At 47.6% G+C, this 25,757-nt stretch overlaps 1 protein-coding gene across 3 annotated transcripts; it reads left to right on the forward strand.

Moving 5' to 3' along the window:
• The first annotated feature begins 477 nt into the window (after nt 1–477).
• LOC135919266 (GTPase-activating protein skywalker-like) lies at nt 478–25,757 on the forward strand. 3 transcript variants are annotated; one of them, XM_065452993.2, is made up of 11 exons: nt 478–611; nt 789–961; nt 3,857–4,189; nt 6,634–6,750; nt 7,549–7,659; nt 8,259–8,352; nt 9,654–9,716; nt 11,931–12,055; nt 17,809–18,045; nt 22,300–22,607; nt 25,017–25,757. In XM_065452993.2, exons 2-11 carry the CDS (start codon nt 824–826, stop codon nt 25,150–25,152), a joined length of 1,662 nt encoding a protein of 553 aa, XP_065309065.2. In that variant the 5' UTR covers nt 478–611; nt 789–823; the 3' UTR covers nt 25,153–25,757. The 3 variants fall into 3 exon arrangements, with proteins under 3 accessions (XP_065309065.2, XP_065309064.2, XP_065309066.2); XM_065452992.2 differs by having other exon boundaries at nt 22,252–22,607; nt 25,017–25,754; XM_065452994.2 differs by lacking the exon at nt 17,809–18,045 and having other exon boundaries at nt 22,252–22,607.

The following is a 25,757-nucleotide window of genomic DNA, read 5'->3' on the forward strand; positions in this document are numbered from 1 at the left end:
CTCACGCGACGCACGTTCTGCCTCTTCGAAGATGGAAGTGCACCTGACCGTGGTCCGGAACAGACCAGTCAGTTGCATCATTTATACACACCACGTGAGTGAGTGAGTGAGTGAGTGAGTGAGTGAGTGAGTGAGTGAGTGAGTGAGTGAGTGAGTGAGTGAGTGAGTGAGTGAGTGAGTGAGTGAGTGAGTGAGTGAGTGAAGAAACTTTATTGCAGGTCCCACGTGACCGGGGCTTCGCACACTTCACACACATACACTTTTTCCAATGCGACACTCCTAATGCTGACGTCTTAAAAGAAGAGGACGGGAAGTACGGCCAGCGCGCATTCAGAAGAAGACGAAGAAGGCATCGCGCGTGTAGCACATCTCGTGCACTCGCAGCTGACGGGCCGCCGAGCATCGAAGCCTCCTTCGCTCCGCTCGTCTCACCGGAAACGCGTCACCGCCCCGGCGACGTACACGTCATCTGCGTCCCCTGACTTCCCCCCCGCCCACCGGCCCGCTAGGAGACTTGCCTGGGGTTCCCCCGGACCCCGGGCTCAACCCGCGCGCGAATCTGTTGACGTCCCGTCTATCCTCGACTGCCGGATCGGCCCCGGGGTTACCATGTAAGTCTTAAGATTACGTTCCAGGATTGTAGTGTATGCTTCTCAAGCATTTAAATACACAACGGCTTCACGAAAGCTTCGCGTCAAAGAGACTCCAATGTGTGCGATGAAACGGCATCCCTCCTACCCTGAAAATTCACGCCTTTGCTCCTTCTGCGTCCTCTTCCATTCTTTCAGACACAGGCGCCGGCTGCAGCGAGTATCGGCGAGAGATGGCGCTTCCGTCGTGTTTCCAGGCGCCGTTCGTCAATGCGTCCAGGCTGCCCGCGCCATTACCCGCCCCTCCGACGCCCGTCACGAAGGTCTTCGACGACGTCATCCGCTTCATCAGGCAGGGCAAGATCAAGGAGGTCGGTTGAATTTTGAATGAAGTCGTGTAAACTCTAACGATGACACTAGGCAAGCACACGGAGTTTGGGAAACACTTTTAAGAGGTCTCCTAAGAGAGTAATGTCACGGTTCTAAACAAGCATAAGGTTTCTTGAAAGAGTAACGGCATGATATAAATCACTTATGAGATGTCTTAACAGAGTGACAGGGTACTAAACGTTCATAAAAGTGTCTTAACAGAGTAATGACACAATATTAAACAGAAACTGTCCCAAAAGAGTAATGCCATGATATTTACACTTACATGGTGTCTCAAAAGAGTAATGTCATGATATTAGACATTTATAAACATATCTTAAGAGTCATAAAGGTTGTCTTAAAATAGTAACGACATGATATTGAACATTCATAACGAGTCATAAAAGAGTAATGACATTTAGTATATTATTTCTTTTTCTTTGCTAAGTGAAAAGGCTCAAGGCCTCTATGTCCTGAAAAAAGAATGAAAGCTTGGCAAGCCCCAGGGAGCGCGCTAAAATAATATATGTTGTGGTTTTCTGCTCCTGTGATGTCATGACGCCAAATACGGTCACGTGGGAACGGGACAACGCGACGTTGTTGACACTCGCCCCGGCTAGCTCGGCCACCTGCTATGCTGCTTGACATCCACCCTCACGAGGAGCAGTGCAGGCAACCGAGCGAGCCGGAGCGAGTGTAAAGATGTCGCATTGTCCTGCACTCACGTGACCACATTTCTGCTAGGGTTATAGAGGTCAAGAATCATCATTTGAAGCAAGAATTACGAGTATATTATACAATGGCAGGGCTCCTTTAGAATCACGAATCCCAATTAAACAAGAGAGACATTAAAACATCTTTATGTATGGAAGGGAACCCCAGAACTCAATCAGTAACTGTGATAGGGGTTCATATAACTAATATAAATAACAATAAGAGGAGCACCGAAAAGTTGGAGGTAAATATTATAGCAAGAAAAGTGACAGGAAAGCGTCTTATTAGTTCAAGTAAGAATTCGAGGAACTTGAAATTGGCATATCAAGGTGGATTTTAATTATATTCTATGAAATGTAAAGATGCTATTCTAATTCGGTTCTAAGCGAATGAATGACGTTTTCAACTTTGCATTCTTGAATGAAACTAGGGTCTAAGACGCCGAATACCTCCTCCCTAGAAAGAAAAAAAAATACGGGCGTGCTTCAGAGCGCCCTCAATCATTCCACATGATAATAATAATAATAATAATAATAATAATAATAATAATAATAATAATAATAATAATAATAATAATAATCAACAACAACAACAACATCAGCATCATCATCCTGTTTTATGTCAACTGCAGGACGAAGGCCTCTTCCTGCGATCGATATGATACCTTTTCGAAACTAGTTTGTTTCGTTTCTCAGGAAGTGTATGTGCGTGACGTCATGAAGCAGAATGGTGTCACGTGGGGAGCAACATTGTCGCGTTTTTGCACTCCCTCCGTGGTCTACGGGGTGTTTTTTTTTTTTAGCTCCACCAAATTTTTTAAAAATTGCCTGTGACAGTTAGCACAATTCTGAATCCTGATCTAAATTTCTCGACGAAGGCGGTCGTTATACCTCTACGACAAATCGAAATGCTTAAGTGAACAATTAACGTAGTTACGCTAGTTAATTAATTACCTTACGGCACATACTTCAATCTATACCAATCGTGGGTATAGTGAGCATGCAAGGCATATCGACTTGGAATGAACTTCCAAGACTACGCTAGCTTCGAGGGCGAAATGAATTGGGGTTTGTTACTTTTGTGCTTCAGTGCATACAACAGCGTTTTCTTTAAAAAAAAAAGTAAACGTGTGTTGCTCCATTGCACGTGTGGTGGCCGACTCCTTATATTGACAATTCCGACGGCGATAAAATTTTGTTGAAAGTTATCGCTTGTCCGTGTCGATATACCCTCTCGTACCTGTCTGTCTTTGGCGCTGCTATCTTTTTCTATATATAAGCGTTATGAACCAATTCGCCCAGCAAGATTATTGTTTTTGTGTGTGTGTGTACGTTCTATTAAGCCGAAAAAGCCTTAACACCATTCCGCGCCAAAAAGATTAGACCAACTTGATCACCTTTACTCCTGGCCATGATGAATAAACTCGCAGGTAAAAATATCAATTAAATGTGATTTGAGTTTTGAGTTGTTATAGTAATTAGCAAGTAATTGCTTCGCTGAGCTATCCGCAACCGGAACTTCGCTGCATGCGTGTCAAAAACGCAACTGTGTCTTCTTCATTAACGCTTCCCGCACTGAAATCGGCATTTTGAGGTAGGGAACTAATCGTGCCATCATCATCATCATCATCATCATCATCCTGGTTCGCCCACTGCAGGGCAAAGGCCTCTCCCATACTTCTCCAACTACCCCTGTCACGTACTAATTGTGGCCATGTTGTCCCTGCAAACTCTTTAATCTCATCCGCCCACCTAACTTTCTGCCACCCCTTGCTACGCTTCCCTTCCCTTGGAGTCCAGTCCGTAACCCTTAATGACCATCAGTTATCCTCCCTCCTCATTACATGTCCTGCCCATACCCAGGTGTGCTCTAACCTAACCTAAACTTCCGAGAGCCAATAAGAGGTGAGTAGAACACGTTGTGAGGCTAGTTGGTTCGTAGACAGCACACCAAGAAGGAACAATGACAGAACAAGGCGCTAAGAAAGGATAATGACAGGACAAGGCGTCTTGTGCTGTCATTGTTCTTTCTCTGTGTGCTGTCCCTCTTGGCGCTTCATCTTTTGAAAGGAAGTGAGTGCCGGGAAACAAAAAACAAAAAAATTAGTTTCAGAAAATTTTTCCGGCTTCCGGGAGATGCAGAGACACTGTCCTAACGCATTCATTTTCGATCGGCGCGCGCAGGCCAAGAACATCGTGCGGACCCAGCATTGGCCCATCGACCACCTGAACCGGGGCGAGCTGTGGCTGAAGCTGTGCCAGGGCCACGTCAGGGTGGGCCCGCCCGACGACTACTACCAGAGCACGGTGAAGGAGTCGCTGGACGGGCAGTGGCCCATCGGCATGCCGGCCTTCGCGGACCCGATCTTCGACGAGGTCTACCTGCTCTCGGCCGAAGGGCAGCGGCGCGCCGAGCGGGTGCTGTACGTGGTGTCCGTCAACTACCCCTTCATCACCTACTGCCCGACCCTGCACCCGGTCGTCTGCCTGCTCCTCCACTACCTCACCGAGGAACAGGTCTGTGACTCTCTCTCTCTCCGAACACGAGCTTGTTTCGTAGGCGATGACAGTTTTAAAGCGAAAGCTTTTCTGGCCGCGAACTTGCGATTTCGCCGTGGCGGTGCTCCGAGGAGGCACATGACGTCACAACGCGCGCCTCGCCGCGCATATTTCTCTCCCTCTCGCTCCCTAGTCACGACTGCGCATGCGCCACTAGTAGCACCGAGCCACAGGTGTTCCGCCGCTGCGCAGCGCCGCGCCTCTCCGCCGCCGCCGTTTGGTATGACGTCACACCGCGTTCCTCGTCGTTGCGCTCGCCTCCGCTCGCTTTGCCAGCTTCGTCGCATGTCTGATAACATGTCGGAGGATTGAAAAGGAGAGCTCGCGTGCGCCGCAACCACAGTTGAGGCGGCAGTATGGACGGCGACAATTCTGATAAGCAGGAGGAGGCCTGGAATCGACATCGGAACGAGATGAAGAGGAAACGAATCGCCCAGGAAACAGACGAACAGCGCGCCGAACGACTGGCTAAATGCCGCAACATAGCTAGACAACCAGACTAACCTGGACTTGCAATCAAGATTAACTAAGGCTAAGCATGCAGTGCCTTAGCTTTCGCTACGTTTACCCTGGCATAGCCGAGCTAAGCCACTGCCAAGCTTTTTTTTCTTTTTACTGGGATGCTCGAAGGCGAATTCCGGCAGACGTCGTGCGGTCCCGGTTATATACAGACTGCGCATGCGCGGCTCGCGATGAGAGTTGTGGCGCATTCCACTGGGCCAACAGGAGCACTCGAAATCGTCTCCAAAGTGCCCTCTCGAGATTAGCCGCATGTCCTGTGGGCGAAGAGGAGCAGGAGCGCTGCTATCCCAGCGGCGGAGCAGGAGCAGTTTGGTGACGCCGGGAGCAGTCCGACTATAGCTCCCGCGCGAAAAAAAGCGCAGTTGAGAAAGGAGTCACGTGACGCAAACGCGTCGTATCCTTTTAGTTTGTGTTTCCGTCGTTTTGCTTTCAGCGCGCGGCAGCAATGGCGGCTCGTAGAATCGAAGTTCACCCGAGATTCAGCGCGGATTTAGCGTCGTCACGTGATACACCTTCGCCCTTGCAGCTGCTCTCCGAGCACGCGGAGCGTTTTAACAGGGGGAGCAAGCAGTCGCAACTCTTCGTTGCGCTAAGTACTGCTCTGCTCCTCTTTTTTTTTTTTGTAATGCGAGGGTAAATGTCTCGGGACATACAGGGGTATGGGATGGGGGTGAATAGGGATGATTAAATGAATGAAAAAAAAAGATTTGCGGATCTAATGAAGTCCAAGAGGGATCGATGACGTGGTCCCTGCGTCCACGCAGTGTAATCGCTCGGATTATGCGGCGAAAGTCCCGCTGCTGCGAGGAGCCGGAGCCTCGTCAATTTCAATGCAGGACAAACGCTGCATTAAAATGCACTTTGTCTGAGCTCCTGTTCGGCCAATGCAATGCGCCATTAGAGTTTATCCAGAGACGCTGAGTGCATTTGGCACAGAAACTGACGAAGCCAAGCGGACGTACCGTCACTCCTCACTCAATCAATTCGGCAGTGGAACCTGCACAGGGCGACATTCTGCCATTCACTGCTGGCGTGAGAACGTTCGGATTGGCATACTCTTGTGAAGGTTTTCTTTGAGCCGCGACCTTCACAACCCCCGCGTGTGAAATGTGGGGACTGCCTTGCCGGAAATCCATGAGTATGGCGATTCGTGGCGCGAAGTAGGACGAGATTACGATTATTTATTACCTTGTTGGTTTCTGCAATTCGTTTACGAAAAAAAAAATATATATCGGTGGCAAGATCAGCTGACCTTTGATTCAGTATTGACGCGAACGGTCTGCTCCGTGCCTTTCCTTGACCATTAGTCCAGTTTTGTGCTGTAACGTTCCAGCACTAATCCATTTCCTGGACATCGCGTCGGTACGCGAACGTTGACACCGTGTCTGCGCGTATGCACAGCGCGTGCCTTTAAAGCTGGCTTCTCCCCATAAAGGGTACTTGTGCGGAGAAGCCGGCTTCTTGGACAACACATACTTTTTTAAATGTTACTTCTTCTCTGGTTTACCAAGCCAAAGTGGCGGCTTTGCTTTTGAAGAAGCGTAATTTACTGATACAGCTTACCTAAATATTCTTCAGTGTCACCTCAAATCGCGAGAATCTGGGCATTTTTCTGCTAAAAGAACTGCACACTTGGCGCCTTCTTGTGGACGCTTCACGAACCAATTGCGCAACGAGACAGACGTTCTCAATCGGGCAGACGTCTCAAAGCATGTGCGGTTTTTTTTTTCTTCCTTTCCACTACGTAGATGTACCAGTGCGCATGCGTCGTACCTCAGAAGGCATCGAAAGCACCATATAGTACGCCACTTGAGCCAAACGTGGCAGACGTATTACGCATCTCAAAGTATGTTAATTTTTTTTTCCTTCTTACTGCGCAGACGTACGAGTGCGCATGCGCCCTCATCGAAGGCACCATAGTGCGCCACCTGAGCCAAACGCGGTTCATGTACGACACGTCGGCCCACACGCTCATGAAGCTGACCAAGAACCTAGCGGTAGGTGGAGCCTGCTTCGCCACTGCGCTAACACGTGACGTCGGGCGTACGTCTGCTTCGAATGCAGCCATCTTGTGTCTCCTGCCCATTCGCGAGTGCGCCCTCCTCGTTGCCCTAACGTACGTTTCAAGAAAGTGCACGCTTCGAAGAGGGCTGTAAGTTCAGCGAACGTGCGGCATCATCCCCGAACGACAGACGAATTAACCACGTGACGAGTGACGATGCCGCTTTTTTTTTTTTCACCTCACTTAAGCTGCGCGCCAACGTCTGTCAGCTCCAAAATGTAGGCTTCACTGTAGGATTTTGAAGCCTTATGCGGCTCAGCTAGTATGTCTGAATAACTAACAGGTGTTTCAGAAGACGTCGTAGTCTGCAACGACATAGTGTTTGCTCTTTTCTTTATTTTTTTTTGTTTCTTTAATTCCTGCCATATAACGGCCAACCCGAGAATGAGAGAGGGGTCGCTAGAAGGCGCCACTTTCTCGGTATAGTTTGTCACAACTTCCTCCATGTGCGGAATCAAAGCCGTAGAAGCCTTAAGCAAAAGCTGCAGTCGTTTGCAATAAAGCGGGTGGGGGGAGGGGGAGGATAGCTACGATACACACGCGCTGAAGCACTGTTTTACAGGACTTAAGTGTGCGTACAAAGGGCGCCCTAATTTTGTATGAGAACGTGGCGGCACCGCATCGGAACACTGGCCTCCTATGCATACACTTGCAGTGACTGGGCAGGCACTACATATAAATGCAGGAGGCTATGCAGCTATCAACGCAACTCCATAATTTATCGCATGCGCAGAAGAAGACGTACAACAAGCTGCTGCGCAAGGTGCACCAGGAGGAGGACCTGGAGAAAGTATTCCTCACGTGGCAGCTGTGGATCTTCCGCGGGCTTCCCTTCTACCACCTGGTGCGTAACATATATCTATACGATGCTATACAGCGAACGTCGAGCAAAAAAGCAAAGTTGTGCAGGAACCGTCGACGGTATTTTTTTTTTTTTCAGTGTAAGCGAATAGCCGAAGGCTTCCGGGAAGCTGTTATCTGAGATACCTAGGTAGCGTTTGTCGTTTCATTGCGTAATTCCGCAGTGAATGTCGGTGTTAACTAGCATATATACGTAGCGGTGGTGCATAGGTGGTTGCACATCATCACGTGTGCGGTGTCTCCAGCGACGCGAGCACCGGAGTGAGAGGGAACTTCCTCCCTCCTCTCCCTCAGCCGCCATTGTTGGAGAGGGAGGCGCGGAGGAGGGGAGCGCTGTCCTTCCCGTGCGCTCCATCACAGCATCCAAACTTTCGGACGTACCAAAGCTCTCGCGCGACAGGAGCACATGCGTCTGAAAGACCTATATAAACGTTTTTTGAGAAATTGAGGACAAGCCTTTTCGTTCCACCCTCCGAACGGGAGCCCTAACATGCCGATTATGGTGGATTACGAACATGAGGTTTCCTTCGTGATAAGCAGTGTTATCGACGCTGGTCGTCTTTCTTTCTTTTCGGACTTCAGGTGCGGACCATGGACTGCTTCCTGATCGAAGGCGTGAGAGCGTTGTACCGCGCAGCCATGGCCATCCTCATCCTCTTCGTCCAGGACCACTCGAGTGAGCCACAGTCACGTGCCTGTAGACCATACAGACAAGGGGGGGGGGGGGGGAGGGGTGTTCTGTAAGTGTCCACCTGATGGACATGTCCATTTCGTCTGCTGCTGAAGTTCTGATTGGCTGGGCTGGGGTAACCGTGAGAAGGAGACAGGCGCCCCCAGCCAATCATCACTTTCAGCCAATCAGCCAATCATCATTCTGTAAGCGTCCACCTAATGGGCACGACCTACTGAACTCCAGACCTGCACAGATCTCCCTCCTCCAGCACGCCTGGTCTAGTTCGTCCATTTTGCCGCTAGGGAAAGAACGTACGAGCAGAGTGGCGCTAGTTATAACCTGTTCGCTGTCGTCTGCTTCTGCGATCTGTTCAGCGCTTGTCTTGCCATTTCGGCAGGCACAAAGCGCTTGTATTGGCGGTAAATGAATAAATTCACAAATATACAAAAGAAGACATATTTGCGAATGCTTTGCGTTTGAATTGTGAAACTAGAAGAGGATGAGCGGTGCAACAAATGTAAAGAACGAGCATAGGTGGCCGCTGCAATGCTAGATCGACGGCATAAACTTCCCTTTCCTAGCCTCCGTAAGAGACCGAAAAATTGTTTAAAAAGGTTCATAGGATAACCTAGCTTCTTTTAGTTGATTACAGACAACCATCAGACAGCCTAATGTCGTAGATGACATTAGGATTTACTGCTGTGTGCCGTAGTGAAAGGAAGATGATCTGGTAAAAGTGCTTGAAAAAGGCAATATAGGAGCGGCTATCGCTATTTTAGAGAGCAGCGGACTACACGCTCCGACATTTTGTAGGTTCGGGCAGTCAACTTTTGAAGCTGAGTGACCGATCAAAGCCTTGTGACATCACTGTCACTGTGTTAGCAAAAGTCATCAACTAGACAAGCAGTTCGTCACAACACAACAGCTGCTGTACTAATTACAACGCCGCACAGCCGCTCACCGCGTAGCAGACGAACAGGTTATAAAAGCGCCACCTACGGCCGTCGGTCGAACGAAAGTGGGCGCAAGCTGCTCCCATAGAAGCCGGATATCTGTGCAGGTCTGGAGTTCCAGTAGGTCGTGCTAATGGGCATGTCCATTAGGCGGACACTTACATAATGCCATCCTCCACCTCCAACCAGTCCAGAAAGATTTAGCTCACACTGCTGACCTCTTCCCTTTAAGTATGCTGACATGGGGGCTGTTGTGGTTATTGTTTTTCTTTAAGATACACCATCGGAACGTTACCTATATACAAATGTGCCGCGAATAATCTCGCGCTCTTTCTTGTTTTCCTCTTGCAGGCGAATATCCCAGCGAGTCGATGTTCGCCCGAATGTTTGGAGGAAAGAAGAGCAAAAGCAAGGGTGAGGGTTCCAACCGCCCACAAGTGAAAAGCATGCAAATGTACACTAACGGAGCCAATCGCATTCCAACACGTACCCTTAAGTGCTCATAAAATGACCAAATACTTTTAAAATCATCAACGTGTGCCATAAAAAAAAATAATTCAATGTTAATAAACGAATCTTTTTCACTGACTATCTGAATGTGGCGTTTTTGTAGTGGATGTAATGTCCACCTCTACAGGTGCGTGACCAGGCCCAAGCGCGATATATGATAGGTGCTTCCGATTTTGAAAGATTGCTCTATTTAAAATCAGTCTATACTACCGGATGTTGTTACTTTAATGTGAACATTTTTTTTAATTGCTTGTGGGATCGAGACAGCACCTAATCTGATCTTTAAGCTAGATATTACTCTTAAAAAATTAAATTCTGGGGTTTCGCGTTCCAAAACAGATCTGGTTTTGAGGAACGCCGTTGTGGGGCCTCCGGATTTATTTTGACAACCTGCCCTTCTTTAACGTGCGCAGTAATTACTGGAAGAGGTGGACATCACTTGCCCCTGAAATCGTAACTCAAAATCGAATAATTACCAAAATTTTTCTGATTACCTCATAAATAATTTACTTTAGGGCACATTTTGCGATTTACAAGTGCGAGCCAGTGAGTTCTCAAGAACTGACTGGATCATTGCCGTCAAAGTGGCGCTAAACCTTTATCTTACCTTTTAACCAAAAGGCCCTTTTCTGCACTGCAGAAGTAAAAAGAAAGAACTGGCACAATAATGCCTTTCGCCCCGTTGGCCTATAGTAAGTTGTTATCAGTAAAAATTGGCTACATTTTGTTCTAAGAGAGCCAAACACTAAACTTAGTCAGTTTTGAAAACTTATGAGCCGTGGGCTGCCCAAGTATGAAAAAAAAAATCGTGAGGCCACGATTTTGTCGCGAAGGTTTAGAAAAAAAACGGAACTACGGCCTTCGTGTTCTCTAATAATCATCTTGTTACCTCGAAATAACGAAAATGTGGTGTATGAAAGAATACTTTATCAGGGTAAGCTGATTTATTGCTTCTCTGTAGTTTTGATTGGTTCGTTCATGGAGTTTAACGACCCTCAGCAACTCTGGGGATGCGAAAGGCGTCGCATTGGAGGGCTACGGGTTAATTTTGACCGCCCGGTTTTTTTTTTTTAACTGGCACCTAAACGTAAGTACGAGAAGAGGTTTTTTTTTTTTTTTAATTTCACCCCCCACCGGTAAGCGCGGTCGGCAATCAAACTTTCAACCTCAAACACAGCCACACCTTGTATCCACTGAGCTAACTTTTTTTTTAAAATATATTTATTCTATTGAGCAGTCTCGACGGGTGTTTCATTTCAGTGTTCCTTTAACCCCTGCTAAGTGCCCTGACAAACTCCTAAAAGACAATTCAGAATTGTGCAATTTTCTCAGGACCTGCATATTTAGAGCCACTTTCTTTCTCTAAATCTTCTTGGGAAATTTTCGGCATTATTTTTTCACACAAATTGCTCAAAATTCACGACGAGTTAACTTGTCATCGGCACCAGACGACGCTCGTTATGATGACGAGTTACTTCGTCATCGGCAGTTGAGGGAGGGGTTCAGACTCTGCTAACAGTTAAAGGGACACTAAAGGCAAACAATAAATCAGTTTAGACTAATAAAGCATTGTTTGAGAACCCTGCAGGCAGTCATTTCAAAAAGATGGTTTGAATATTAGATGAGAAAATGAAGGTCCAAGTATCAGTATTTGAATTTCGCGCCGAAACCCTAGCGCCGATACGTCAGCGTGACGTCAGGGACTCCAAAGTATGTTTTCGCATTTGCGCCGCGTTGGCTGAATAAAGGTTCCTGAAACTTTGCATGTTTAATACTTGATTCCTTTAGAATACAATGTAGTCAATCTGCACCGCTATATATAATTAGTAGGCCCTATAAAATGCCATCAAAATCCAAGACGTCACAGCCCCTAGGTGCGGGAACTTAAGTAGGCGTCGCCACCCGTATTTCGTTCTTGCGGTCTTTCTGGCTTACCAAACGTCTTATCATTGTAAGAGTGGTGTTTTTGGTGTTGTAGAACGGTAATTTACTGATGCAGAAGAAACAATTTTTCACTTTAGTGTCCCTTTAAATAAATCACCCTTTATAATATAATAAGTCCGCCACACTGTAACTTGCAAATCCCTGATTCAACATTTACCTTGCCACCCATGGCAGGTCCTGGTCCCTCGGGTGAAGGTGGGCTCAACGCGGCCTCCGCCTTCCTGGACCGGATCATATTGTACCTCAGGGACTTGCCGTACAATGTGGACTGTTTCCTCAAGACTGCCTACGGCATACAGGTGCGCACGGGCAGTGGTCACGTGATGAGAGATAGTCACGAATAGGGACTAGTCACGTGTTGTGCAATCGCGCCATATTGTTTTCCCCTTCCTCAGCACCCACGGCGTTTGTCGAGATCAAGATCAAGATAACGCTCGGTTTTTCACCGTGCTGGCGGTACAGCACCATATGGCGGCTTCGATTTTTTTTTTTTTAAGTAGAGACCAATGGCTATGCCCCCATAGCTAAAGAAGAAGAAAGAAAAGCCAGCTCTTTCCACTTCACCACCAGGAGACGCAACTTCCACAAACGAATACGCAGGCATCCGGCGGTCGCCAATTATGTTATATCGTGCATATCACTCAGTGCGACAGGAATGGAGACATCACTCATTGCGTTTATTCCATCCTCTTTTTCCTCCCCCTTGGGCGGCTCCAAGCGCGCGCCATTTCATGGCGCTGCGGTAGGCAACGACGCCTTATATAACAATAAGCAAGAGCCGTTTAGAGTATTGGTGAAAAAAGAAAGCAAGGAAGAGACCGATACGTCCAGAACCGTTACAGGTATAGGTAGCGGTCAGGGGCGTAGCCAGGGGGGGGGCTTATGGGGCTTCAGCCCCCCCCGAAATTTTTTCGTGCTGTCATGCGCCACCGACCAAAACAACTCCCGGCGCCAGAAATCATGCTCGATTTTGTCTAGAATGTCCTTAACTCACGCTCGAAAAGACATTTTAGCGCGAACATTGCTAAATCGGGCTGGATTTCGGGGCAACGCCCATGCGTCGGGAGTCACATATATCGTAACGCAAGGAGCCCCACCGGGCACAAAATTTCAAGGGCGTTTTGAAGGCGAGCGGGCTCGTCTCGGCATCTCGCGGAGGCCGCGGAATCTACGGAGCGCTTGGATTTCAATTCTGAAACGTTGTGGGTATAAAGTTCTCATAACATTTTGATGCGAAAGGTCCATTGACATTTTCAAAGCCGCGCTTTAGATTTTCAATTCCGGAACTTTTTGGGTTTAATGCTGTTGTAAACATTTGACGCCAAAGGTGCATCGACTTTTCTAAAGTCGTACATCGGGCCATACAACGAGACAAACCAAATCAACGTACTATCAGACAAGTTGACAAAGCACGCAGCGAGGTCCGATGAGACAAAGCGTTGTGGTGGTTCATTTGTGCCCTCAGGTCACAGAAAAGAATATAAAAATTTTTTTCACCTGCGCCAAAGCATCCATGTCAAGAAACTAAAGCCACCATTGTAACTAAGTTCTTATTTATTTTTCTGCCTAGACTTTTATTCACGAGTATATATTGAGCCTCTTTCTCATTTCTTTTTCTTTTTTTTTTCTCGCAACCCGCGGGCTGCCGATCCAGCCAGAGCGCATGGGTTTTTCTCGTGCTGCATCGATAACCGCGCGGCCCACTTGGATGCGCGTTTGTTTTTCTCTGGCCGACTGCATTTTCGCCTGGCAAAGTTTTGGACGCTTTCTGGCTAGCAGACGAGAAAAAGAAACAATGCATAGTCGCTCGCCGCCAGCACTGCGGGGACTCGATGTATTGCAACGCGTTCGCTTGAGCGCAACCTCTCCGGAAAATTTTGTCTCGCCGGTGTAGGATACCGAGCAGTACGCGTATGGTTTTCTGTGGACCAACCGTCACAGATTTTCTTCGATATTCCTTCGGTAGCCACACTAGGGTGCCCAAAGTAGGCATTCGATTGTAGCCAACATGCTTTCCTTTGCGTTATTCTACTTCGCCGCGCCCCGCCCACAAAAAAAAGGACATTGTTGCGGCGCAGCGAATTTTCGCATGGTGAAAGTTCGATTTTGTTACTTCTTTTGCGGAAAGTAATGGGCGACGGGACGCTTCAGTTGCCGGATACTATTTTGTTATTGCGATAGCAGCTCTATGAAGAATCCAGGCGCATTCCTGTCGTTGCCCTCATGTTCCGTATAAATAACGGCCAAGGGCGGTAACATCGTGACCGCGCGCCGCATGCTCTATGTGCGAGTGAAAGCGTGCGGGGGGGAAGGGGAGGTGGTGAGCTGACGATGGTGGCTGAGTCTTGTGTGCGCAAGGGAGAAAAGCGGGGAGGAAACGCGCCGCCTTCCGTCGCACGCGATACATTATGGGAGTGGAGGGAGGGGGGGTGGTGCTGTGATCTGTGAATCTGTGGTTGCGCAACCTGTTTATTTGCCTTGTTTGACGCATTATATATAGTGACTTTTTATTAGGTACGTAGATTTATTGGTGACTTATGCGTATATTTAAATATCTTGTTGCGAGGTTTTGTGCATATGCGCAGTGAACATTGTTTCCAGTGACAATTTTTTGCCCTCTATCAAGCTGTATCTTCACATTGGTATATTCCATTGTATCTTCGCATTTCTAATGTACGAAGGCGAGTCAAATGAAAGTGAGACAACCCGCACCGCTCAATAATGGTTCGGTTCATTATTTTCGAGGCATGCGCGTAGCACATACGCATCTCATTTACAAGTGGCATGAAAATGTGAGGTTAAATGTTCTTTAATGCTCTCATACACCGGGTTGAACATGGTTGCGTGACATAATGGACACTTCAAAAGTTGAACAGCTTGGTGTCGTGAGGTTTTTGACAAATGAAGATGTTTCCCAAAAAGAAATTATTCGCCGTATGGCTGCCGTATGCGTTGAACATTGCGTGTCATTGGCCACTGTGAAGCGTTGTAGGATATTGCTAAATCGTTCAAAGAAGCACATGAAAGTTACAAAGACGATCCATGGCCGGGCCAAAGCCACCGTGCAATCACCCCCAACACAATTGAAAAGGCCGTGGTTGCTCAGTGGCTATGGTGTTCGGCTGCTGAGCACGAGGTCGGGGGAATAGAATCCCAGTCACGGCGGCTGCATGTCGATGGAGGCGAAATGCGAAAACACCCGTGTACTTTGATTTAAGTGCACGTCAAAGAACCCCAGATGAGGGTGACGACTTTTTGTCTGCAATTGTGACCGGGGATGACTCATGGTGCCGCTACTACTAGCATGAAACACTACGGCAAAGCTTACCGTGGAAACATTTGAATTCACCACTTCCAAAGAAAACAAAGGCCGTCATTTATGCCGGAAAAGCGCCGACTTCTTTTTAGATCGTTAAGGGCCACTATTGATCGAATTTTCTAAACCTGCAGAGACTCTAAATCGTTTCAGATATTGCGAAAGATCGGATCGGCTGCGTGTCGCAATTAAGAACAAACGACGTGGAAAATTGAGCATTGGGGACATCTTGCTTCACGACATTGCCCGTTCCCACGTCGCTGATGTGGTTAATACAAAACTGCCAAAGTTCAAGTGGGAAATGCTGCAACATCCCTCATGCAGCCCAGACCTGTTGCCTTGCGTCTTCCACATTTGGTAAAATTTGAAGAAACTGCTAAAGGGAACCAGATTCGTGTCGGAAGATGACGTGTAGTCATTTACAGATATTCGAGGCAGCAACCCAAGGAGTTTTATGAGACGGGAATTACTCGACTCGTTAGTAGGACAAGTGTCTAAATACTCATGGTGACTACTTTAAATAAAGTACCCCATTTGTCATATATTCGCATTGGCTCACTTTCATTTGACTCGCCCTCGTATACGTTGCAGAACTCCTGCTTTTTATATGTGCTCTCTGTTGCGACTATATTTCGGAGCAATTACTCTCAATGCACAACCGGTGACAGCTCCTCCTGCGCAATACATTCTAACAAAGGAAAGCGTCATTGAGATTTTCCCCTGGTCGTTGCATATGTACAAAAATGTAAACAAGGTTGTTGAAAACAGCTATATATATATATATATATATATATATATATATATATATATATATATATATATATATATATATATATATATATATATATATATATATATATATTGATCCCTCGACTAATTTTATAAGGAGCAGGCCGAGCTGCAAAGTGAGCCCCCCCCGAACGAAATTTCTGGCTACGCCACTGGTAGCGGTACAAGGTAGATAGAGAATTCTTGAGGAAGAAAAAAAAAAGAAAATATTAAGGAGATATACACAAAAATGCTAGAACGAAAAGCACGCACTACGTACCTGAATAAATCAAACAGGCTGGGCGACTTTGTCACGGCCCCGTTACAATAGGGGATGCCAATAAATCATCAACAATACGACTCTCGACTTCTCCAAAGGAGATTACTCGCTCACAGTTGTGCGTGTTCACACTAACGAAAACTGCGTAAAACAGTCTTATATTTCGCCAGCTATGCGTCGCTGCTTTTCGGTGCAGACGAAACGTTTTTTTTTTTCTTTAGCTCTACTCTTCCGTGACTTCGAAAATGGGAAACTGTCGCTAGTGAGCTACGCTGATTCAGCACGGGCTCGGCCAAGAAACTGAAAGCGCGGACTGTTTTCTATTTATGAAATCTATAAAGGAAAAGCTTGTGGGGAAACATGCCCCTAGCACGTGATATAGGCAAGCGGTAATTTCTAGCCGCCGCCCGCGTAGAAAGCATGGCGGAGAGTAGAGCATGACATCGGGTGGTGAGGGCCGATCGTGGCGAAGGCATCAAGAGCTATTACCGCGAGCCCAAACAATGGCTCGAAAGACTAATGAAATCAAGAGTCCGACGAAAACTCGTCTGATCGGGATTGCTCACAGTCAAGGGTGAAACACGACGCCGACCAATAACATTAAAAAAAAAAAAAGAATGGAAACTAAGACGTTTTGTGAACAAGGCCTCCGTATGGCAGCCCAAACGTCTTGGTTTCCTTTTTTTTAATATTACTGGTCGGCGTCCGCTTAACCTTTGACTGTGAACAATCCCGACGACCACACGAGTTTTGGTCGAACTCTTGATTTCATTAATATTTGCCGGACGTATGGCCAAACTATCGCGACTGAAAAGATTTGTGAACAAGGCCCCCGTATGGGATCCGAAACGTCTTGGTTTCCTTTCTTTTCTTTTTTTTTCTTTTAATGTTATTGGTCGGCGTCCGTTTTACCCTTGACAAAGGCTCGAAAGGTCCGGCAGCCAGGTAGGGCCTATTTCCCAAGAGTCATCGTGCAGATGGGTCCTTAAAGAAGGACGGGCCGCGCCAGATGACGTTTCCTTGCCGAGGCTATACAGCTGTCTGCACTGTAAAATAATTTGGACCCTTTCAAGTGAATAGGGGTGTAAGTCCGTCTATAACTTAACATCCTTGCATCAAAAACTGGTGTAACATAAGGAGTTATATTTACACTTGTTTTTTCATTTTAAGGGTGTAAATTATATTACGGTGTGACGATCACGCTCCAAGTCTTTTGCTTCCACTGCCGTACTATACTCGGTGCAGTAACACATTTGTAGAAGAGCTCTGTGTCCTTCTCTTCACTGTCACGGAAAGGTTCAGAAGTATAACGTTCGTGCCAGTTGACACATCGCCTAATATGCGAAAAAGAAAGTGCGATACACAGAATTTAGTACATAGTATTTTTGTTGCACGTTTGAGCCGCCTTCCTTTTTTTTTACGTCATATTAAGCTTTGCGTGCGTGATTTATCACGATATACTTTCATGGCGTTGGGGAGAGAGTGAGGCTTGCCTTGCGCATGCGCCGTGGTCCACTGATGTGGAAGGTTTGCATCGAGTTGGTTGTAAGTTAGTTCCGTACGTGTGTCTCCCGTTCTGTTCTTTCAGTCCTCCGCGTATATCTCGCTATCTTTTAACTTTTTCACCGAAGATTGAACCGCGAATGTAGGAGACGTCGTGCCTGATTTCCGTGCACGTGCGCGCGCAGGGCGTCAGCGCGAAGGTGCTCAACGATCAGTTGCTCAAGTCCGAGGCGTACGTGCGCGGGCACCCGGGCAAGCGACTGCTGGGATCGCCCTCGGAGACCGGCGCCTCGGCCAGCCGCCTCGAGATCACCTCGTCTTTACTGCCCATCAGGAAAAGCAGATACGGCGCCTCGGGCACCGCACCGGCCGGCATAGCCCAGCTTACCAACTTCCACTCGGAGATTCTCAGCCGCGACCAGGTGCGGGCGCGACGACGTGCAGAGCGGTTCACTGCGAAGGTGCACAGCTGCAGACGGCTTTGAAGCTATACAGTAACTGCAGAAGTGCGAATGCTCACTTAGCTGGTACCAGCAGCTGCGGAGTACAAGTCGACGTGTACATGTAGACTGGGAACGCTCCGTTTCGGCATCACGGCAGACGTGCAAAGCTCACGTGCTGGTCCAGACGGCTTTGAAGCTATACAGTAACTGAAGAAGCGCGAATACTCACTTAGCTGGTACCAGCAGCTGCGGAGTACAAGTAGACGTATACATATGGAATGGGAACGCTCCGTCGGCATCACGGCAGACGTGCAAAGCTCACGTGCTGGTCCAGACGGCTTTGAAGCTATACAGTAACTGCAGAAGCGCGAATACTCACTTAGCTGGTACCAGCAGCTGCGGAGTACAAGTCGACGTATACATATAGAATGGGAACGCTCCGTTTCGGCATCACGGCAGACGTGCGAAGCTCAACGTGCTGGTACCAGCTGCTGCGGAGTACAAGTTGACCCATGGGGTATAAACGTGAAACGCTCGGTCGACATTCCATGGTGGCAGAAGTGTGCGCGTTCAGTGATCACGTGCTGGTACCAGCTGCTGCTGAGTACAAGTCGACGTGCTGCAGAAGTACGAGCTCAGTGCTCACATAGCTGATACCAGAAGCTGCGAACTAAAGGTCGACCCACGGGGCACAAATGGGAAATGCCCGGTCGGCAGTCAATGACAGCAGAAGTATACGCTTTCAATGCTTATAGCTGGTACCAGTAGCTGCGTAGTACAAATAGAACAGGGTGGCCCTGTATATAACAGCGCCCAGTCGGCATTCAAGCAATGACGGCTGCAGGAGAACAAGTTCACTCGCTGGCACGTGCCAGTGGGTGCAGACTATAAGGCGATGAATATACGATGGTCCGGTATACAAGAGAATGACTGGTTGGGAATTCAAACGTTAACAAATGCAGAAGCGTTTCTCAGTGTTGCTTATCTCATTTACTATAGCTATGTACGGCGCAAAAGGCGACATGCAGGGTGGTCCAACATGAAAAGTGTGCTTGGCTGGCATTCAAGCAACGACGCACGCAGAAGGTACGACTTTAATCACCTGGCACTTGGAAATGTGGCAGGCAAGGCGACATATAATGTAGCCTAGTATACGTGAACGGCCAGTCATCGTAGAAACAATGATCGCTGCATAAGTACTAGATGTGGCTCTGTATCAATAGAAAGGACCAGCCGACTGTCAATCAAAGAACAAAGAAGTGTGCGCTATATGCTCCTCTTAATAATGTAATTAAGGCCGCATACAGGGTGGTGCAATACGAAAGGAAATGCTTAAAATACAACTCAACCATGCAATGCTGTGTGCGAAAATGCGAGTTCAATGTTCGTCGGCTAAGGCCCAAGCCAAAGTCAGCATGCAAGAGGAGTATGGTTTACAGACATGGCAGAACGGCACCACGTATTGCAGCCTCGCGCAGGGTGTACGTGAAAGAAAAAGGGGGGGGCGAGTTTGAAGCCATCTGGGTCTGTGCACCACCACATCATTGTGTAGTTCAATGGTTGCAACGCCAGGTATCAATCAGGCGCTTGCATTCTAGGCGTCACGCGTGCACCATCGCTTCAATGCTTGCAATCATTCTAATGTAGTTCACGCTATTTAAAATAAATATGCACATTTATCGATTACTGATACGAGGACTCTTGCGTCAGTCGACTGATGCGTGACTCAAAATAAGTTTTTCTCCGGATTTTGGGGACACTTTATAATTCGTGACGTTACATTCAGCGCTATGCTCCTCAATTAAGCGGCAGCCATTCTGGAGTCAAGTACACCCGGCAACCATATTTGCGCCGCGAAAATAAAGCTAGGGGGGGGGGGCGGCTTTATTGCTTTCTTCACGTCCATTTCCTGTCCGGCTTCAGTCGATTGATAATGTAAGCGCACGCCTGCACTGTGAAGGTTATCTACAAGAAGATCATCTATGGCACGTAATACGATCTCGCCAAGGCATCTGCACACACGTTAGCCAACTGATGCTTGCTGAAAATTAAATCGTGTCAATCCATAATCAATCCACAATGCCAGCCGACACGGCGAGCGCGCGTTCAAATGTGCGATCGGTCGAAATGGCCGCCGTCTCGCATCGCGATGTTGTAACCCGAGTTCACGTGGCGCATGAAAAAAAAATAGCTGTTAAATTCGCATAAAGCTGCCACTGAAGAGGCTCGCGATACCATGTTCAGATCTCTCGTGCCCAAAGCGTCACTGAGGCAGGTGCTCTTTTGCTCGTGAATCGCCTCTTGGGCTGCGCATTGACGAACTCCCTTCGTCAGGATAGATAGATAGATAGATAGATAGATAGATAGATAGATAGATAGATAGATAGATAGATAGATAGATAGATAGATAGATAGATAGATAGATAGATAGATAGATAGATAGATAGATAGATAGATAGATAGATAGATAGATAGATAGATAGATAGATAGATAGATAGATAGATAGATAGATAGATAGATAGATAGATAGATAGATAGATAGATAGATAGATAGATAGATAGATAGATAGATAGATAGATAGATAGATAGATAGATAGATAGATAGATAGATAGATAGATAGAAGGGCTCCGCTGGCTCTTGCCATCTTCTCAGCTCTCTTTATCAGCTTGAGCTGGTCGTCGAGGGCCGAGCTGGACAAGCAGTGCCTCCCATTGCTCCCTCGTGGTGTTTGTGTCTGGGTGTTCTATGCTGTGTAGTGTGCACTCCCACGTAATGTGGTATAGGGTTGGTGTGGCCCCACACCATGGGCATTCGTCCCTGTAGGCTGTGGGGTGTATCCGATGTAATATGTGTAGGTTCGTGTAAGTGCCTGTCTGGAGCCTACGCCAGGCAGCGGCATCTTCTGTCTTTAGGTTTCGATGGGGTGGTGGATATCGCAAGCGACGCCCTCTGTGGTAGTTCATGATCGCTGAATACTCGAGGTCGACAGGGTCCAGGTCTTCTGCAGCCGGTGTAATGAGTGCTCGGTTATGTACGAATCCTCGAGCTGCTCTGTCGGCTTGCAGGTTGCCCGTGACGCCAGTGTGGCCCGGTATCCAGATAATGGTTTGGGTGGTGAAGTCCTCAGAGTCCTCCTTGAGTATTTCGGCTAGGACTTGTGCAGCAGGTCTTCCAATATATTATGCGCCTTGGTGAAGCATCCGTAGACTGCGGCGCGATATCCTTGAGCCATCTAGCATGTTCTTGGCGAAGGATGGCCGTTGCCTCCGAGATTTTGGTCCCCATCTTTGCGTCTCTTTCCGCTATAGTAATCTCTTTGCGCACTTCCACATATGGCTCCAAGAGGCTGCAGGCAACATGCCACAATTCAGTGCAAATAATGGCGTGAGTAAAATAACAGTAGTCCCGCACCATGTAAACTGTTAACTTGATGCGAACAAAGTTCAGAATGGGAGAACATTTCGGAGGCGCATATGAGACACAGGAGGCTTTAGACAAAACGCTTCACGAGCCAGTTTAAAGAATAAGTGTAAAACTTTTCTATCACAAGTAGTGACGCTGATGGGAGGAGTGATACTGCTTTAAAGGGACACTAAAGCGAAACAATAAATCAATTTAGACTAATGAAGCATTGTTTGAGAACCCTGCAGGCAGTCATATAAAAAAATTGTTTGATTATTAGATGAGAAAATGAAGGTCCAACTATCAGTATTTGAATTTCTCGCCGAAACCCCAGCGCCCATACGTCAGCGTGACGTCAGGGATACCAAAGTATGTTTTCGCATTTGGGCCACGTCGGCTGACTAAAGGTTCCCGAAACTTGCCATGTTTAATATTTGGTACCTTTAGAACATAATGTAGTCAATCTGTACCGCTATATATAATTAGTAGGCCCTAGAAGATGCCATCAAAATTCAAGACGTCACAGCCCCCAGCTGCGGGAACTTAAGTAGGCGTTGCCGCCCGTATTTCGTTCTTGCGCTTTTTCTTGCTTACCAAACGTCTTAGCGTCGTAAGAGTGGTGTCTTTTGGTGTTGTAGAACAGTAATTTACTGATGCAGAATAAACCATTTTTCACTTTAGTGTCCCTTTAAGTCGCACCTGCACTCGGAACTATATATGGCTTAGCCAATGAACACGCGTTCTGTCGGCGCCCGCTTTAATTTGTTGGCCTTCGCGCAGATGTGCGTCTTGTGGACCTGGCTGCCGGCGCGCATCACGATGTTGCAGCCCGAGCTCGTCTTCTCGACCAGCGAGCACGGCAGCAGCCTGACCAACTTCTACGTGCACTCGGACACCTGGGAGCCCACGGTGCTGGTGGTGCTGACGACGCGGGGCGAGCGCTTCGGCGCCTACTGCTCGACCAGGTGGCAGGAGCGCAAGCAGACCTACTTCGGCACGGGCGAGACGTTCCTCTTCACCTTCTCGCCGGAGGCCAAGCGCTTCGCCTGGGTCGGCGTCGGCTCGTCCCGGGACGTGGCCCACTCCGCCAAGCTGTTCATGTCCGCCAACCAGACCATGATCCTCGTCGGCGGAGGGTATATGGCTCTTAAAACTGTTGCACCCTTTGGGGTGCAAATTTGTCCCACAACGATAATCGTCATCTGCGCCTTGCTTGCGTTTCCTTTCCTGAAAAGTCGGCACTCGCTGCTTTCCTGTAGAGAATGTTGTGTCAAGCTATAATAACGCGCAAGCCGTTCGTGACTAGGAAGTACCAGGCTCGCAGCGTTGAAGAAAGGAAATGCGGACAAGACAGATGACGATTATTTATTTGGGGACAAAATACAACCCAAAGGGTGTAAACTTTTCTTTAGAGCGTAGTTTTCAACTACGTCTTTTGTCATCGCACGTCTAGTTAGTGCTCGTTGTCGTCCTCTATATGAATTTTGTAAGGCGCTGACGATAAGGGTTTCACCAGTGCGACAAGAAAACTCTTAAGGGTGTAAACATATTGGGAGTGTATACTACACTCGGAAGACATTAGCACTAAAGGGTGTACAATGAATGAAGTGCCGACAGCTTGATTTTAAGAGTGTACCCGTTGTATGCACCACCAAGGTGCATGCATGTACACCGTTTTGTGTTCACGCCCCCTTTGTGTGCACCAACAAAAGTGCGCCATTTCTACACCCTGGAAATGGGGTAGAAGGGATGTAAGGGTGTAAAACGTTACATATTCTTAAAACAGTTGCACCCTCTGGGGTGCACATTTGTCCCACAACAATAATCTCCCTTGCTCGGGTTTCCTTTCTTGAAAACCTGCGCGGCGCTACTTTTCTGTCGAGAATGCTACGTAACGCTTATAAGGCGCAAGCCGTTCGTGACTTGGAAGTACCACTCTCCCAGCGTTAAAGAAAGGAAATGCCGGCAAGACAGATGACAATTATTGTAGTGGGACAAGATACGCCGCAAAGGGTGCAATTTTTTCTAAGATTGCATAGTGAAGGGTGTAAAAATGGTGTACCTTGTACACTTTTTGTACGTTCTAAAGGCTGCACTGCCTATTCATGTATCGACAAATGGAGTGCCGTCAACTCCCTTTCGGAAGTTCGTCTCCGTAATTTCAAACAAATCTACGTTTTAGGCGTTATTGCTCAAGACACTCTATATGTCATCATTGAAAAACACGTCATTGTAATGTACCTTTTGAAACATCGTTCTGGTGTTCTGTGAGCACACCTGGCCCTTGCACTATTAAAGAAACAATACGCTCTTTAAAAAGTTTGCACACTTTGAGGCTTAACTTTCTTGTCACACAACGATAATCGTCATCTATCTTGCGAGCCTTTCCTTTCTCTAACTTCCAGGTCACGAACGGCATGCGCATTGACCAGCGTGACATAGAATTCTCGATGGAAAAGTAGCGAGCGCAGAGTTTTAAAGAAAGGAAAGGCAAATAACAGCGAAGTGTTACGTCAGTGGGTGGGAGAAATTGGGAAAGAGGGCCGAAGGAAATTTGAGTTGAGGGCATTTAAGCAAGGCAGATGACGATTATGGTTGTAGGGCAAGATAAATTAAGTTGGACTAGTTGGTGCTGATATCCGATATTGGTGTTGGGCTTGTCTTGTCGAGTTGACAAGGCCCAAAGGGTGCAAACTTGTGTAAGAGTGCACATCACATGTTAGCCTGCTATTCCGCAAAAGGTTAGTCGATAGAGAGTAAGTTTGTCCACAAATGTTTTGCCGTCGGTGGATTGACCGGGTACCGGAGGCATAAACGCTAGTGGCAGTGATGGTGGCGCCACCTCGTTGGCGGAGCTCAACCACACAGAGCTGTTAACAGTAACATAATTTATTCTACTCCGTTGCTGGTGTAATCTTTTTTTGGCAACGGTGCAGTCGTGAACACGTCACACTTTAAATGTGTTGTTGTTGTTTTTCGGCAAGGACACTCGTAAAACACGAAAACGTCTCCACAAGGCATTGTGTCTAGACGAAGCATCGCAAGATGTCACTACCATCGTGCGGTAACCCGGTTTTACACAAACGACATTGTGTGTAGAGAAATAGTGGACGTGCTAAAGTTTTCTGTTACGTTTACGGACAACTATGGAAGTCTATAGCTGCAGAAAATCTTACGAAATTTACCAGCCTTGTAAAACTGAGTCAACCACATCGTCGCGGGTAGTCAACCGGACGTTATTTCGGTTAACCTCCCTGCCTTCTGCTTTTTCTCTTTCCTCCTACATCGTCACGGCTTTGTGCGGTAACCCGGTGTTACACAAATGACATTGTGTGTAGAGAAATAGTGCACACGCTAAAGTTTTCTGTTACGTTTACGGACAACTATGGAAGTCTATAGCTGCAGAAAATCTTACGAAATTTACCAGCCTTGTAAAACTGAGTCACCACATCGTCACGGGTAGTTAACCGGACGTTATTTTGGTTAACCTCCCTGCCTTCTGCTTTTTTCTCTTTCCTCCTACATCGTCACGGCTTTGTGCGCAGGAACGGCATGGGTCTGTACATCGACCAATCCCTGGAGTACGGTCGCAGCGAGCACTGCGACACGTTCGACAACGATCCGCTAGGCCGCACCAGCGACTTCGTCGTCAACATCTTGGAGGTCATCGGCTTTGCCTGACCTCTTATGGTCCGCCGGCCGCGAGGATCGTGCCGATACCATCCGGCGTGCTGGGCGGACAATTTGTGAACAATTCGCGCGTCGTCGCTGCACCTCATCGGCGACGACGGCGATTATTACGCAATTACTGGACGATTAGCCCACACGGCGTTTGTGCAGTGCACACCCGGGCGCCGTGTGAGGCCGTTGTTTCGTTCTCCATTTTTTTTTTTCAGCAGGCGCAGCTCTATGCTGCCAGTGCCAAAGACGTGAACTTATACGCTGGTAGTGTTATGTCATCTTCACTGCTCCGCGAAGATAACATTGTATAGGGTTATTTTATTTTGTTTAGGATATTATTTATTGTGTATATACCGTATGTCTGTGCTTGCTATGTGCGCGTACATGCGAGATACAGTGCAAGCAGACGAACACGTTCGGTGTGCCACGTGTTACATGCTGCCCGCGGGGACGATCTCGCGATGTCGTCGTTCTGCTGGAATCGTCGACGCGCAAGTTTTTTTCCACAATCTTCTATGCAAGAAAGTTCGTATCGTTACAAAACTGGCGAGTTAATTGCAAATTGCACGTCAACTTGCGCCTCGCTCGCGAGGTCGCGATGACGT

The sequence above is a fragment of the Dermacentor albipictus genome, chromosome 7, assembly GCF_038994185.2.
Source record: "Dermacentor albipictus isolate Rhodes 1998 colony chromosome 7, USDA_Dalb.pri_finalv2, whole genome shotgun sequence".
Classification (NCBI taxonomy): domain Eukaryota; kingdom Metazoa; phylum Arthropoda; class Arachnida; order Ixodida; family Ixodidae; genus Dermacentor; species Dermacentor albipictus.